At 43.8% G+C, this 16,438-nt stretch overlaps 1 protein-coding gene across 1 annotated transcript; it reads right to left on the reverse strand.

The window, feature by feature from the left end:
- Positions 1 to 8,660: 8,660 nt before the first annotated feature.
- On the reverse strand, positions 8,661 to 9,175 carry LOC101535597 (large ribosomal subunit protein uL23-like). Its single transcript, XM_036496708.2, has one exon. It carries the CDS (start codon positions 9,163 to 9,165, stop codon positions 8,695 to 8,697), a length of 471 nt encoding a protein of 156 aa, XP_036352601.2. The 5' UTR covers positions 9,166 to 9,175; the 3' UTR covers positions 8,661 to 8,694.
- Positions 9,176 to 16,438: the final 7,263 nt, after the last annotated feature.

The raw sequence follows: 16,438 nt of genomic DNA on the forward strand, positions 1-16,438 counted from the left end.
ATGGGGGCGCATATGGGGCGTAACAGGTAGGATGCTCACTGGGATGCTTGCCCCACTTGTCAGTGTCTGGGTTCAAGGCGCAGCTCTGCTTCCCATGTCTGTTTCCTGCTAATGGACACCCTGGGCAGTAGCAGGTAATGGCTCAGTGACGTAGGTTCCTGCCATCCACATGAGAGCTGGATTACATTCCAGGCTTCTGACTTTGGCCTGGCCTGGCCCTTGCTGTTGGAAGGTTTGGGGAAATAAACCAGCAAATGGGAGATGTCCATGTTTATGTGTCTCTCTCTCAAAAAAAAAAAAAGCTCTACATTAAAAAGATTAGAGAAGAAATGTGGCTGTTAGGCTCTGTGTTTATTCTGGAAGATAACATGTAATGGTAGTCCCCCAAGAATTCTCTTCCGGGGTGATCTCAGACTTGACTGTTGTGTGTGCTAGCCACCTGTAATAGCCAATGAACACACTGGTGGATGCAGCTTACTCAGTTCTGCCTCAGCCCTGTATCTCACATGAGGTGACCGGTGCTGCAGCCCAGCCCAGCCAGCCTGCAACAGACCCAGTCCTCACCTGTACCAGTGGGTGCCGTGACCTGGTTGAGGTGACCCCCCAAAACCCTGCCAGGCCCATCCCCAGTCCCAGGTTTTGCATGTCCCAGCCTCTGCTGTGGCCTAACACGGCCCATCCCGTATCCTATCTGGCTCTCATGTACATCACAGGTGCTACAGCCTAGCTAGCCCACCCCATCCCCAGGCCTGCCCCTCATGTATGCTGACAGGTGCCACCATCTTGACGAGCCTAGCCTGCTTCCAGCCTGGCTCTTGTGCTCACCAGCAATAGGTACAGCCTAGCAGGGGAGTGCCCATGGTTTCCCTGCCAGGCATGTCCTCAACCCTGAATCTTGTGGATGCCAGGGGGTATTGAGGTCTGGTACTTTTCTCCTTTGTATATTTTTGGTGCCCTTGTTGAAAATCTGTGAACCAAATAGGTATTGATTCTTTTTTATTTGTTAAGATTTATTTATTTGAAAGTAACAGTGTCAGATCTTTCATCTGTTGGTTCACTTCTTAAATGGCTACTCCTTAAGTGGTCTAGGGCTGCGCCATTCCAAACCCAGGAGCCAGGAACTCCATCTGGGTCTCCTCGGTGGGTGTCAGGGACCAAGGCTCTTGGACCATCATCTCTGCCTTCCCAAGCACATTAGCAGGGGTTACTGGATGGGAAATGAAGCAGTTAGGATTCAAAACAATATTCATAGGAAATGCTGAAATCACAGCTGTGGCCTTACTGTGTGCCACAATGCCCGCCCCACCTGAATTCTTTTTGAGCTCTCTTTTCTGTTCCACTGCTCTACTTGTTTGTATGCCAACACTGTGTTTTTTTATCTATTGTAGATTTGTAGTATCAAAAGAATTTTTTTCTTTCTTCTCTTTTTGAAATATCCATTCATTTGAAAGTAAGAGTTACAGAGAGAGCAGAAGAAAGAGATCTTCCATCCCCTGAATCACTCCCTCAATGGCTACAATGGCTGGGGATGTGCCAGGCCTAAGCCAGGAGTCTGGAAGACCATCCAGGTTCTCCATGTGAGTGGCAGCGGCCCAAGCATTTGGAACACCTTCCATTGCCTTCCAATGCTCATCAGCAGGGAGCTGGATTAGCAGTGCAATAGCTGGGACCCAAATCAGTGCTCATATGAGATGCCAGCATTACAGGTAGTGGTTTAAAATGCTGTACCACAGAGCCTACTGTGATAGCAGTATGTTTTGAAATGAGGAGGTGTGATAGCCCCAATCAAGTATCATATTGGCTTTTCGGTTTTTGTGTAGGTTATCCATGAATTATAGCATTTTTGTGGTTGCTGTTGTTTACCAAAAAAAATGCTGTTGAGATTTTGATAGGAACAGTACTGATTCTGTGGGTATCTTTGGCTAGAATGTCTCTTTCAATGTGTGGCCATGACCATGCATAGTGGGGCCAACCAAGAGGAAAAGCATAGGATCTATGGTTTGATCATGGAGTGCATGTGTCAGAACTGGACTTTCTAGGTTGCTAAAGAGGTGCAGTGGATGGCATGCCCAGATGCACATGGGGGACATGACAGCTCATTGAGGCCTGCAGAGGACATCAAGTACCATGGTAGAGGAAGGAGGGCAGAACAAATTGGACAATTGTCCCAACAAAGCTTTGACAGCAAGTATCTAGGAGAACAAAGACTCTAAGATGGACTATGTCAGCCACTGAGCCTTGGAAGGATTTCCCCATCTGTGGAGCAACAAAATCAACAGCATCTCAGAACTGTTGAAGCCACTTAAGCAGTACCCTCAGATGTGTTCCACATCTGGGATCCTAGGATAGCATCGAATGACTATCCCACATCCGCAGGTACTCATGTGGTTAGGCTGCTGGGAGCAGCCCTCTCATCTCCCTGCTTCCTCCAGATACAGCAGAGGGGGTAAAATGGAAGCAGTTGTCTATTTTCTTCCATACCTCAACTTTTCCCACCCTAAACAGTGGTCCACATGGACATTCATCCTTGTCAACTATGTAAGCATCATCAAAATGAAATAAATTTATGAAGTAAATAAATAAAATTTGCCAAGGTCTTTGTTTTTAATATTTATTTTATGTTATTTGAAGGCCAGAGTTACAGAGAGATTTAAGAGAGACAGAGATCTTCCATCTGCTGGTTCATTCCACCAAATGGTGATAAAGGCCAGAGCTGGACCAGTCTGAAACTGGGAACCAGGACCTTCTTCCAAGTCTCCAATATTGGTGCAGGGTCCCAAAGACTTGAGCCATCTTTTGCTGCCTTCCCAAGTCATTAGCAGGGAGCTGGATCAGAAGTGGAGCAGCTAGGACTTGAACCGGTGCCCATATGGTGTGAAAGTACCACAGGTGGAAGATTACTGTGGTATATCACCATGCTGACCTCTGTGTTTTCTATTTTTTTTTTTCAGTGGAACTGAACATTTATTAATAGTGTTGACTTAGTGTGATTGGTAAGAACATTTTCATAGATTTGACATTTCTCTCTAATGTTACTATCTTAAATTTCTGCTTCATTGCTTTTAATTTCTAATTTCTTAGGCATATGCTATAAATAGCTGAAATTTCCTAGTCTCCAAAACATATTTTCTTGCTCTTGGTAAGGTGTAATTTTATTCAGAGAATTATTTTGGAAATATGTTATAGAACATTACAGCTAAAGTTTTACATTAGTCTGAATAGAATACTGCTACATTTTTTTTGTGTGTGTGTGTGTTTTCTATTTTTTAATGAGTTCAGTCTTTCACTTCCTTGGTTAATTCTTGAATATTTTATTCTTTTTTGATGTTATTGTAAGTGGGATTGTTTTCTTAACTTTCTGTTTAAATAATTGTTTGTGTGTAGGAACACAACTGATTTTTGTGTATTCATTTTGTATCCTTCAACTTCACTGGATTCATTTTTCAGTTATATAGTTTTTTTTAAGTCTTTAGGTTTTCTATGTACTCATATAAGATCATGTTATCTGAAGATAGAGACAACTTTATTTATGTTGTGATATGGATGTCTTTTTTTCTTTTTCTTACCTAATTGCTCTGGCTAACACTTCCAGTACCATAGTACATTGAAATGGCTGGAGTGGCCATCATTGTTTTGTTTCAGATCTAAAAAGAAATGCTTGCGCTTCCTATTAAACGGTTTAGCTGTGGGATTGTCATATGCTTATTTTGTTGAGGTACATTTCTTCTAGAACTAGAAAATGAGTTAAATTTTACTAAGTTTTCTTTCCGCATCTATTGAGGTACTCAAATGCTTTTATTCTGTCTTCTGTTGATGTAGTGTGTCACATTTATTAGCTTGCAGATGTTGAATCTTGTATCCAAGAACAAATCCTATTTCACCTTGTAATGTACTGTAGAGTTAGTTAGGTTTGCTAACATCTCATTAAGGACACTGACCAATAATTTTCTTGCCTTGTTTTATGTTTGTCTGGCTTTAGTGTCTGAGTAATGCTGGATTTATCAAAAAAGTTGGTTTGGAAGTATTCCTTTGTTTTCAATTTTTTGCAGGAGTTTGAAAAGGGTTGGTATCCATTCTTTAGATGCTTGGTAAAATTCATCCATAAAGTCATCTGGTCCTAACAGGGAGATTTTTTGTTTGCTTATTTAAGTTAGCAGGTTTTTGATTGCTGTTTCAATTTTCTACTCATTGTCAATCTGTTCAAATTTTCCATTTCTTCAAGATTCAGCTTTTGTATATTTCTAGGATTGATCCATTTCTTCTGTGTTGTATAATCTTGTGAAATCTAATTATTCATGTTAGTCTCATGCCCCTTTTTATTTCTGTGAAGTCAGCTATACTGTCTTCTTTTTTTTTTGCATTTTATTTATTAGTGTTTTTTTAGTCTCACTAAAGATATATCATTTTAATACTCCAACTCTCAATTCCATCTGTCTTTTATATTCTTCCCTATTCTCTGTGCCATTTTCTATTCTACTTTTAAAATTATTTTTTCTTTCCTTCTGCTAACTCAGGCTTCACTCATTAACTTTTTAAGACTTATTTTTTTATTTGAATAGTATATCTGCAGAGAGAAGGGGAAACACAGAGAGAGAGAGATCTTCCATCTGTTGGTTCACTCTCCAAATGGCTGCCATGACCAGATTTGGGCTGGCCTGAAGTCAGGAGCCTCAAGTTTCTTCTGGGTCTCCCATGTGGGCACAGATGCCCAAGGACTTGAGCCATCCTCCACTGCTTTCCTAAGCCATTATCAGGGAGCTGGATCAGAAGTGGAAAGGAGAATCAAGATGGCAGAATATGGTAAGGACACGTTTAAACAGACGGAGAAACATTTAATCAGGATGAAGCAGAAAGGACACATCCCAGGAAATAGGAGAGGACAGAACAACAGCAGAGGGGTACCTGGAGACTGACAGACACAGGAAAGCGATGGAAACAACGGTGTGGTATTATAGTGACTGATACTCCAGCAGCATTCAGATAACAGCAATCTGAACTCCACCAGCAGCCAGAATTCTTTTTTTTTTTAAAGATTTATATATTTATTTTATTACAAAGTTGGATATACAGAGAGGAGAGACAGAGAGGAAGATCTTCCGTCCAATGATTCACTCCCCAAGTGACCACAACTACTGGAGCTGCTTCAATCCAAAGCCAGGAGCCAGAAACCTCTCCCAGGTCTCCCACGCGGGTACAGGGTCCTAAGGATTTGGGCCATCCTCGACTGCTTTCTCAGGCCACAAGCAGGGAGCTGGATGGGAAGTGGAGCTGCCAGGATTAGAACCAGCATCCATATGGGATCCCAACCCATGCAAGGCGAGAATTTAACCACTAGGCAACTCCGCTGGGCCCATCCCATAACTTTTTGTATATGTTATGCTTTCATTTTATCTGTTTCAAAATACATGTTCATTGCCTCTTTTTAGGAATACGTATTTCTTTAGTTGAAAGGTAGAGCATTTGAAAGGGGTAGGAAAAGAGATCTTTCATCTACCAGTTCACTCCCCAAATGGTGACAAAGGCTGAAGCTGAGCTAGTCCAAACACAGAAGCCAGAAGCTTCTTCCAGTCCATATGAGGGTAGGGATCCAAGCACTTGGGCAGTCATCTGCTGCTTTCCGGGCACATGACTGGGGAAGTGGCTCAGACATGGAGCAGCCTGGACTCCAATCAGCGCTTCTCTGGGATGCCAGTGCCACGGGCGGTGGCTTTCCCCATGACCACAGAGTGCCAGTCCCCCATTGCCATTTACATCCCTTCTTTGACCAGTTGGTTGTTCAGGAATGTATTGTTTACTTCCACATATTTGGGAATTTCCCAATATTTCTGCTATTAATTTCTAACTTCATATCATTGTTATAAAAAAGTATCTGATATAATTTCAGTCTTAGATTTGTGGTCAACCTATGAAATAGCCTGGAAAATGGTCTTTATGTATTTATGAAGGGTATATAGTCCAGTGCTGCTGAGTAGGATTTCTGGATATGTCCCTACTCAGTCACAGAATAGCCATGGAATCTTGTAGAAACTACTAAACCACTTTGAACCTTATGTTCTTCCTTGCCAAAGTGGGTACTTGAAGAAACAGAGGGGCACAGCTAATACATACCTGGGTATTATGAATATGAGTTTAGTTTTAAAAACATTTATTTATTTATTTATTTATTTATTTATTTATTTATTTATTTATTTAGAGATTTCATCCCTTGGTAAACTCCCAATATGGTTGTGATAGCCAAGGTTGGGTCAGGCCAAAGCCAGGAGCCAGAAACTTCATCCAAGTCTCTCGCATGGACAGTAAGGAGCCTAACAGTTGAGCTATCCTCTGCTGCTGTTCCAAGGCACATTAACAAGGGGGCTAGACCTGAAGTGGAGCAGGTGGCACATCAACTGGTACCCTTATGGATGCCAGCCTTACAGGCAATGACTTTACTGCTATGCCATAACACCAACCCCTGAGTACAAGTCTTTTTTTTTTTTCAAGATTTATTTGTTTATTTGAAAGACAGTTACAGAGAAAGAAAGAGGGGCGATTTGGCATTCATTCAGACCACTTTATACTGCTTTCCCAGGTGCATTAGCAGGGAGCAGGATTAGAAGTGGGAAAACTGGAACGTAGGTAGCCAGACTTGTGCCATTGCCCATAAGGGATGCCAATGTTGCGTTCTGCAACTCAAGCCACTTTGCCGCACTGTCAGTCCATGAATACAAGCCTTGAAGCGTGTTTGAGAACTGCATGTGACCCTCTCCACCTTGTCCAAACAGTGCTTCCCCACCAAGAGCATGATGCTCTCCTACCATTCTCATGGTAATGATTAAACAAATTTGACACTAGAATCCTGGAGTGAAGCGCCAATGGATCTTTTTTCTAAGTGTGGGAGATTTGGTTCCATTACTTAACCTAGCTAACCCTCAGTTTCGTCATCTGTATAATGGAGAAAACAATAGGGCTTGTTAAGGTAAGATGGTTAATAAGAATTCTATGGGCTAGTGCTTGTGAATTGTTTGCCTCATAGCAAGCATTCCACAAATACTAGCTGTTTTTACTGTGGTAAACTGGGTCAGATTTCCTGGGTGTTGCAAGAAGGCATACAAGCTGGGGCTGGATTATTAAACAGAGTCCCTAATACTATCCCTAAGAAGAGATGGTCAAGCAGTTGGCACAATGGCACAATTGGCTAATCCTCTACCTTCAAGGGCCAGCATCTCATATGGGTACCAGTTCAAGTCCTAGCTGCTCCACTTCCCTTCCAGCTCTCTGTTTATGGCCTGGAAGAGCAGAGGAAGATCAGCCCAAACTCTTGGAACCTTGCACCTGCATGGGAGACCCAGAAGAAGTTCCTGGCTTCAAATTGGAATAACTCTCTGTCATTCTCTTTGTCTCTCCTTCTCTCTGTAAATCTGCCTTTCCAATAAAAATAAATACATCCTTAAAAAAAGTAAAACAAAGCAGATGGTCAGAGTGAAGGTCTGAGGGCCCCCTGCTTGATGGCCTCAAGTCCCAGCCCAGACACGTTATCCACAGATTCTGAGCCCAAGAAAGCCCCTTCTTTTCTTCAGAGCTTTAATCCCTCCCACTACTCTTCCTTTAGGGGAACTGATCATAGTTGCCAAGAGACCTGAGCACGCTCTTTGCTGTGATTTAGAGATTCTCATCATAGAATTCTTGGTTTTTTCCTTCCATCCTGTTCCACTCCCTTGCCTGGAAGCTCTTTTGTCCTCTTCCCATCAAATCAGTTTTGTTCCCTGTGGCTTCAAATTGAGAACCCTAAAGGCCAAGCCTGACACTTTGAGATGAACTACCAAAACCTATGTAGACTTACTGTAAACTTGGAATAGGTGCCACACATGAAAATCCTGTATCCATGTAAATGCATAAAATTAGAGACTGAACTTGAACAAAGTTGAATGGCTCAAACTGGAGCCCTTATGGGACACGGCTTTATCTGCTATGCCACGGTACCAATTGCACATCATGGCCTAGGCTTTCATCCTTAGGCTCTTCAGCATATGCATTCTAAAGGTAGAGAGAGACATTCAGGGATGGAGCCATGGAACGCAGGACAACTTTCTGCCTGCAGCGGCAGCATCCCACCCACATCGGTGACTGTTAAAGGTCTGGTGACTCCACTTCTGTTCCTGCTCCCTGCTGATGGCCTGAGAAGGCGGCTGAGGATAGCCCAAATGCTTAGGCCCCTGTGCCCTGGTAGGAGACCCAGAGGAAGCTTCTGGTTCCCGGCTTCAAAACCACCCCAATACTGGCTTTTGAGGCCATTTGGGGAGTGAATTGGCAGATGAAAGATCTGTCTCTGTCTCTTCTCTCTGTAACTCTGCCTTGCAAAAAATATATATATTTTTAATCCTTCTGTTTTAAGATCCATTGATCTCATTGGAGTGCCTTGGTTTAACATCTAGCTCTGGCTCTTGACCCAAGCTGTGTGTTAGTGTGAACTCTAGGAGGCGGTAGTGAGAGTGTGTGTGATAGTATTTCTACCACCTGTGTGAGAAACCTGGCTTACATTACTAGATCTTGGCTCTGGTCTGGTCTAGTCCTGCCATTTAGAATATGTGTAGAGTGAACTGGGGGATGGGAACTTTTTATCTCAGTCTTCCATTCTGTATCTCAAATTCATTAATAGCTTGTTTTTTTTTTTATGGTGAAAAACATATTTAGAATTAGAGAGCTGGATGCAGTTTAGATGATCCCAATTTTGTTGGCAACATTCAGAGCATCATAATCAGGAGCCAACCGCACGTACGCCTTCTTTTCTCCATCGGGCCTGATCAGGGTTTTGACTTTGGCCACATCAATGTCATAGAGCTTCTTCATGGCTTGTTTGATCTGGTGCTTGTTGGCCTTGACATCCACAATGAACACTAGTGTGTTGTTGTCTTCTATCTTCTTCATAGCGGACTCTGTGGTCAGGGGGAACTTGATGATGGCGTAGTGGTCAAGCTTATTCCTCCTGGGGGCACTCTTCTGGGGGTATTTGGGCTGCCAGCGCAGGTGCTGCGTCTTGGGCCTCCGGAAAGTGGGAGACGTGAGGATCTTCTTCTTCTTGTGGCTGTGGACACCTTTCAGCACCGCCTTCTTGGCCTTCAGGGCCTTGGCTTGGGCTTGGGCTTTGGGAGGGGCAGGAGCTTCCTTCTTCACCTTCGGCGCCATCTTGGTAAAAAGAATAGCTTGTTTTAAATACACTTTTCCACATGTATATTTTCTATGTACAGATTTCCTTTTTTTTTTTTAATCAAAATGCGTTCATCTCTCAACTGCATCTTGCACACACTTTTTGAAGCCCCTTTGAATATGTGAGCCTGGCTGAGTCTGAAGACATCTGTGTCCAAACCTGACCCCTTTACACCCCTCCAAGCATGGTGTGCCAACATGGCCCTGCCCTGGGGAATTTACAGTTTCCAGGGGACAGTCCATCTTGACATAAAAAGAGAGACCAGACCTTGCATATAAATCATCCATGGAGTTGTTGAAACAGCTGTAAAAAGAATGGCATCATTACTGACGGATTAAAAAGGAGGCCACTTCAGCCACAGAACAGGCTTTGTGAGCTTTGAACGTGAACGTCAAAGACTGATTCTGTTGTTAAAGGAAATCCCCAGATGTTTTATTGGCAGCATGTTTCAAAATCATATAAACATAAGGAAGACACATGCTGGCATTGATGACACAGTTACCTTTTTAGGTCTGTGTTCTCCAAACTTGGTCCCATTAGTCTTTATCCTATTATTTGGTCTCCTCCCAGGTTTTCAACTGGCTTGGCTAGAATTTTCAGATAATCTGCATGAAGTGTTGAACCAACGATGGATGCTAAGTTCCTCTGTCCTAGGAGTTCAGGCCTTCTCTTGACTGATGGGTGTGCCCTCATAATTCTGTCTGGCTCAGAAGGGACTGAACAACTGAGATGAGAGGGAGTTGAGTTGTGGAAGTGGCTTGGTTTCCACTTGGGTTCCCTCATCTGGATCTTGGAAACAAGATCATTGGTATCTTATAAGAATACAACTCAGCAACATAAATAAATACAAAGGCTTCTAGGGGTGGGCACAATGGTGTACTGGGTTCAAATCCTGGATCTGCCACTCAACTATGATCCAAAGCAAAGTGTTGAACCTACCTCTACTTGGTTTCCTGCCTGCTGAATGGGAATAATAATGCTTATTAACTGTGTAAGATACTTAGTGCAGGGTAAGAGGAGTTGCTAAAACTTTGCTGCTGTGGCCAGCACAGCAAGTTAATCCTCTGTCTGTGATGCTGGCATCCCATATGGTTGCTGGTTTGAGTCCTGGTTGCTCCACTTACAATCCCAGTCCCTTCTAATGGCCTGAGAAAGCGGAGAATATCCCAAATTCTTGGGCCACTGCACCCACATGGGAGACCCAGCGGAAGCTTCAGGTTCCCAGCTTCAGACTGACCCAGCTCTGGCCACTGCAGTCATTTGGGAGTGAACCAGTGGAAGGATGATCTCTCTCTCTCTCTGTGTCTTTCTCTGCTTCTCTCTAACTCTGGCTCTCAAGTAAAATACAAATAAATCTTTCAAAAAGTTTTGAAAAGTGTTTGCTGTTCTTCCAACCACCCCAGTAACTCTCTACTAGGTATTTGCACTTTTATTTATTTGAGAGAAAAGAGAAAATGAGGAAGGAAGGAAGGAAGGAAGGAAGGAAGGAAGGAAGGAAGGAAGGAAAGAAAGAAAAAGAAAGAAAGAAAGAAAGAAAGAAAGAAAGAAAGAAAGAAAGAAAGAAAGAAAGAAAGAAAGAAAGAAAGAAAGAAAGAAAGAAAACCTCCCATTTGTAAGGATGTTCTGCAAATGCCCACAAGGTGGGTCTGGACCAGGCCAAAACTGGCAACAGAACTCAAATCAGGTTTCCAGTGTAGAAGGCAGGAGTCCAATCCAGTGCTTAAGCAATCACCCATTGCCTTTCAAGATCTGCATTAACAGGGAGCTGGAGGTAAAAGCCAGAGTCAGACAACAAACCAGGTGCTCCACAATGGGATGGGGGCTTCTTTTTTTTTATTGCTTATTATTGTTTTATGATACGGTTGTATAGACTGTCTATGATACTGTAGCATAGATTGGGATTTTGCATCACCCTCCCAAGTTCCCTTTTTCCTCTGTTTATTTTCCCTCTAGTATTACAATGGTTGGTCCTTCATGAGTGGAAATAAACCCATCATTCTGCTATTGAAGTATTTCCCAACATTGTAGGCATGGATCATGCCGGAGAGTCTAGCATCCTACTGTTTCACTGGGAGTCCATCTTTGGTCTGGATGCAGAGAGACATACTGCACTATGTCACCACACCTGGACATGTCAGTCTCCACTACACTTCCATTATACAATGGGATGGGGGCTTCTTAACTAACGGCTTGGCCACTAGGCTTGGATGCCCGCTTATTAGGCTTGTTCTTAGACTTTACATAACAGAGAGCTGAGGGTCTGAGAGAGCAGACCTCTGACTGTAAAGTTTCCGACAAGCCTTCCACTATGCCGACTGGCCTTGACAATGGCCAACTCCAAATCCCATGCTGGTTCTTCACACTTCACCAGGTTGCTCTGTTGCCCAAGTCCAGAAGAGAAGATTCTTACTGTATTTTTTCTAAAGAGTTATTTATTTTCATTGGAAAAGCAAAGCTACAGAGAGGAGGAGAGACAGAGAGGAAGATTTTCCATCCAATGATTCACTCCCCAAGTGGCCGCAACAGCCGGAGCTGAGCCAATCTGAATACAGGAGCCAGAGGGCTCTTCCAGGTCACCAACATGGGTCCCAAGGCTTTGGGCTATCCTCGCCTGCTTTCCCAGCCTACATACAGGGAGCTAGATGGGAAGCAGGGCTGCTGGGATTAGAACCATTGGCCATATGGGATCCTGGTGTGTTCAAGCTGAGGACTTTTACTGCTATGCTATCATGCCCGGCCCCCTTACTGTATTTTGTGCATACACTTACTCCTATAGGATCTGCTCCTTTCTTTACAAGATTATCAAGCAAACAGCCAACAGGGTCCACACAGGGATGACTGTGGCTAAAGAAAGCAAAATCCCACCTTTGCTCATGGCTCCCCAGGCAGTGAAAAATGCTGACACCTCCACCCCACTATATGCCTGGATTTGTATTGATATAGTGAACCTCTGTGTGCATTTGCATAAAGCCAGTCGTACACACAGCCAGATGTACATGGAATGCCCATACAGATATCAGATTCCATCCATGTGTATGTGCTATTATACTAATACTGCCTGCAGATTATAAAACACATGGGGGCCCGGCGCAGTGGCCTGGCAGCTAAAGTCCGCACCTTGAATACATCAGGATCCTGTATGGGCACTGGTTCTAATCCCGGCAGCTCCATTTCCCATCCAGCTCCCTGCTTGTGGCCTAAGAAAGCAGTCAAGGATGGCCCAAAGCCTTAGGACCCCGTACCCACATGGGAGACCTGGAGGAAGTTCCTGGTTCCTGGCTTCAGATCTGCACAGCACCGGCCATTGTGGTCACTTGGGGGGTGAATCATCAGACGGAAGATCTTCCTCTCTGCCTCTCCTCCTCTCTGTATATCTGACTTTGCAATAGAAATAAAATAAATTTTAAAAAAAACACATGGAGTGTATTAAGAATGACATGCAAATCGGAAATGGATGTTCATGTGGAACTCTCTTGGACGACCACTCTCCCAAGCAGTGGAGTGCAGGGTGGAAGGCAGGATTGCTAGCATGCTTATCACCTGAGGGCACTGATTAGGAGTGTGTGTTGGGCTCTGAATTATGGCACAGCAGGTTAGCTCTCACTTGCAACACTGGCATTCCACATCTGAGTACCAGTTCAATTGGGCTACGACACTTATGATCCAACTCCCTGCCAACACACCAGAAAAGCAGCAAGAAGGTAACCTAGGTACTTGAATCCCTGCCACCCATGTGGGAGACCCAGATGGAGTTGCAGGTTAAAATCGTCTCTCCAACCCCTCCACCGACCCCCTTTCCCTGTTCTCTCTTTTTGTCTTTCTTTTGTTCTGTCCTCCTAACATTTTGTTTTGCTTCATTTTAAAGGTTTATTTATTTATTTATCCATTTGAAAGGTAGGGTGACAGAGGAGAGGGAAGGAGGGAGGGATAAAGCGAGAGAGTTCTTCCATATGCTGGTTTATTCTTCAAATAACCGCATTGCCAGGATTGAACCAGGCCACAGGTAGGACCCCAGAGCTTCTTCCGGGTCCCCCACATAGGTGCAGGACCCAAGGACCAGGGCTATTTTCCTGTGCTTTCTGAGGTGCACCAGCAGAATGCTTAATTGAAAGTAGAACAGTCAGAAGAGGTACTGGCATCCATGTGAGGTCACTGTAGTGCTCTGTCCAGCTGTTCTACTTTCAGTTCAGCTTTCTGCTAATGTGTGCATTGGGAGGCACACAATGATGGCTCAAATACTTCAGTCTCTGACATCCATTTGGGAAACTCCAATGGAGTTCCAGACACTCTGCTTTGGACTGGTCTTAACTCTAGCTCTTGGGGCATTTGGGGAGTGAACCAGCAAATTTAAGATTTCTCTCTGTGTTGCTCTGCCTTTCAAATTTATTTCAAATAGATAAATAAACAGGTTTTTTTTTTTCTTAATGCTGGAAGGTATTCCAGGTAATGTTTCTGAATAATAATGGCTTTTTATAAAGTTCTTGTGCAGAGGTGAATTTTTCTAGTGGGTTATTTACAATAATGCAATGAGATAAGAGGTCAACTGGTTAATGGGGGTATAGAGAGAAAGGAGGGTCAAATGGGTCTAGGATTGGAGTCTTAACCTTGGCTCACCATACTCGGTCTACAATGTTGAAAATAAAATTTTTAAAAAGATGTAAAACAACAACAGCAACAAATCAATAACCTGCACCTGCCAACAATGATGACACATATACTTTTATTCAGAGATGAATCAAAAGCCTATGTTTGGGACCATTCACTGTTCTCAGGCCCTGGTTCTATCATCTCCCTACACTTCTCACTTCTCAATATATGAGCAGTCCCCTTGGTCAAATTCACTTTATGTAGATTTAGCTGGGTGGAAACTGTAGATGAACATGCCAGAGCAGGTTTCCTGGGGATAAGGGCAGAGGTAGCTGTCATCAGCCAGTCAACAAAGGAGGGGAGAAAAGAAGTGAAGCAAGTTGAGTATCCATGTAGGCCCAGTACACATGGGCCTACAGCATGGCTCTGAAAGGCAGGTGAGAACCAACAGGAAAAGCATGGGCTGCTTGTAGGAGTATTGATGTAAGATGGGAACCTGAACTCATAGACAGTTATGGGGCTATCTACTTGATGACGAAGGTGAAAGGAAGAAACTAAAGTACAGGAAGATGGGAAAACATGATGACACTGACCAGGAAAAATCAGTCTCATATAAAAACAAGCCCCTGCTTTCCTTCCACAGTCCTATGTGACGGATGAACCACAATCATGCCACCTAGCAACCAACTAACAAACAGTGGGAAGTGTCTCCTTATGAGTTATTTAAAAAGTTATTTATTCTGGACCTGGCATGGTAGCCTAGTGGCTAACCTAATAGCTGAAGTCCTCGTCTTGCATGCACAGGGATCCTATATGAGCTGCAGTGCGTATTTCAGCAGCTCCGCTTCCCATCCACCTCCCTGCTTGTGACCTGGGAAAGCAGTCAAGGATAACCCAAAGCCTTGGGACCCTGCACCCACCTGGGAGACCTGGAAGAAGCACCTGGCTCCTGGCTCCAGATCAGCGCAGCGCCGGCCATTGTGATCACTTGGAGAGTGAATCAGCAGTGCTTCCTCTCTGTCTCTCCTCCTCTCTCCATATCTGACTTTTCAATGAAAAAAAATAAGCCTTTAAAACATTATTATTCTATTTGAGAGACTGTGTGTGTGTGTGTGTGTGTGTGTGTGTGTGTGTGCTCACTCCCCAACTGCTAGCAATAGCAGGAATTGGAACAGATCCAAACCAGGAGCCTGGAAATCCATAAAAACCTTCCACATCACTAGCAGTGATCCAAGTACTTGAAGGGTCACCTGCTGCCTGCAAGGTGTGCATTAGCAGAAAACAGGAATTGAGAAGAGAACTACGGCACCTGCTAAGGTATGTGGGGCTATGGATGTTCTAAGCAGTATTTTAACCTCTAGGCCAAGTGGCCATCCCATCCTTATACAACCTTTTTTAAAGATTTTTTTAAAATTTATTTGAAAGGCAGCATTACAGAAAGCAGAAGGGACACACAACACAGAGAGAGAACTTCCATCCACTGGTTCCTTTCCCAGATGGCCACAGTGACCAGAGGTGGGCTGATCCGAAGCTGGGTACATGAAGCTTCTTCGAGATATGCCACCTGGGTACAGGGATCCAATGCATTGGATCATCCTCTGCTGCTTTCTTAGACCACCACCAGGGATCTGGATCAGAAGTGGAGTAGCTGGAGCACAAACTGGCACCTGTATGAAATACTGGTGCCACAGACAGAGGCTTGAAGTGCTACATCATTGCACCAACCTCATTATGACTTTTGTAAAGCCAACCTGAAGACTTGAAGAAAGATAAAATGTGTATGGATAATTTCTTTCTGATTCATCCTTGCTGTTTAAATGGCAGTATCTCATTCTCTCTAGTCTCTCTTTTAAAAAGATTTATTTATTTTTATTGGAAAAATCAGATATACAGAGAAGAGGAGAGACAGATCTTCCATCTGCTGATTCACTCCCCAAGTAGTTACAACAAGGAAGCTGGAGCTGAGCTGGGCTGAAGACAGGAGCCAGAAGCCTCCTCAGGGTCTCTCATGAAGGTACAGGGTCCCAAGGCTTTGGGTCATCCTTGACAGGTTTCCCAGGCCATGAGCAGGGAGTTGGATGGGAGGTGGGGCTGCCACTACATGAACCATCACCCATATCGGATCCCAGCGCAGGCAAGGGGAGGACTTTAGCCACCAGGCTGTAGCACGGGGACCCAGTATCTCATTCGTATTGGCTAAATGCTGTTACACACTCACACACACACACACTCACACACACACACATATTTAGCAGAAGGACTATCATGTGGGCAAACCTGGCGGATAGGACAGTAAGTGAAATAAGCCCAGCAAGAAGGAAGCCTGCCACTGGAACTCAACTTCCATGTGTAATCTAAAACTATTGAACACATAGAAATACAGAATAGACTGTTATCACCATGAGCAGGGAAAGGAAAAGGGAGAACTCAACCACAGGGTACAAATGTACAGTTAGAATGAGACGTCTAATATGAGGTGTGTGGTTAACAATGTTGTGTCATGTACTTCTTAAAATAATAAATTTCATAATTTTTAAAAAGATTTATTTGTTTTTATTGGAAACATAGATCCACAGAGAGAAAGATGTTTCATCCACTGGTTCACTCCCTGAATGGCCTCAATGGATAAAACTGAGCCAATCCAAAGCCAGGAGCCAGGAGCCT

Source organism: Ochotona princeps, chromosome 14, assembly GCF_030435755.1.
Source record: "Ochotona princeps isolate mOchPri1 chromosome 14, mOchPri1.hap1, whole genome shotgun sequence".
Classification (NCBI taxonomy): Eukaryota; Metazoa; Chordata; class Mammalia; order Lagomorpha; family Ochotonidae; genus Ochotona; species Ochotona princeps.

Excerpts from the sequence above, each read along its gene's own strand:
- LOC101535597 (XM_036496708.2), bottom strand. The coding sequence starts at position 9,165 with ATGGCGCCGAAGGTGAAGAAGGAAGCTCCTGCCCCTCCCAAAGCCCAA.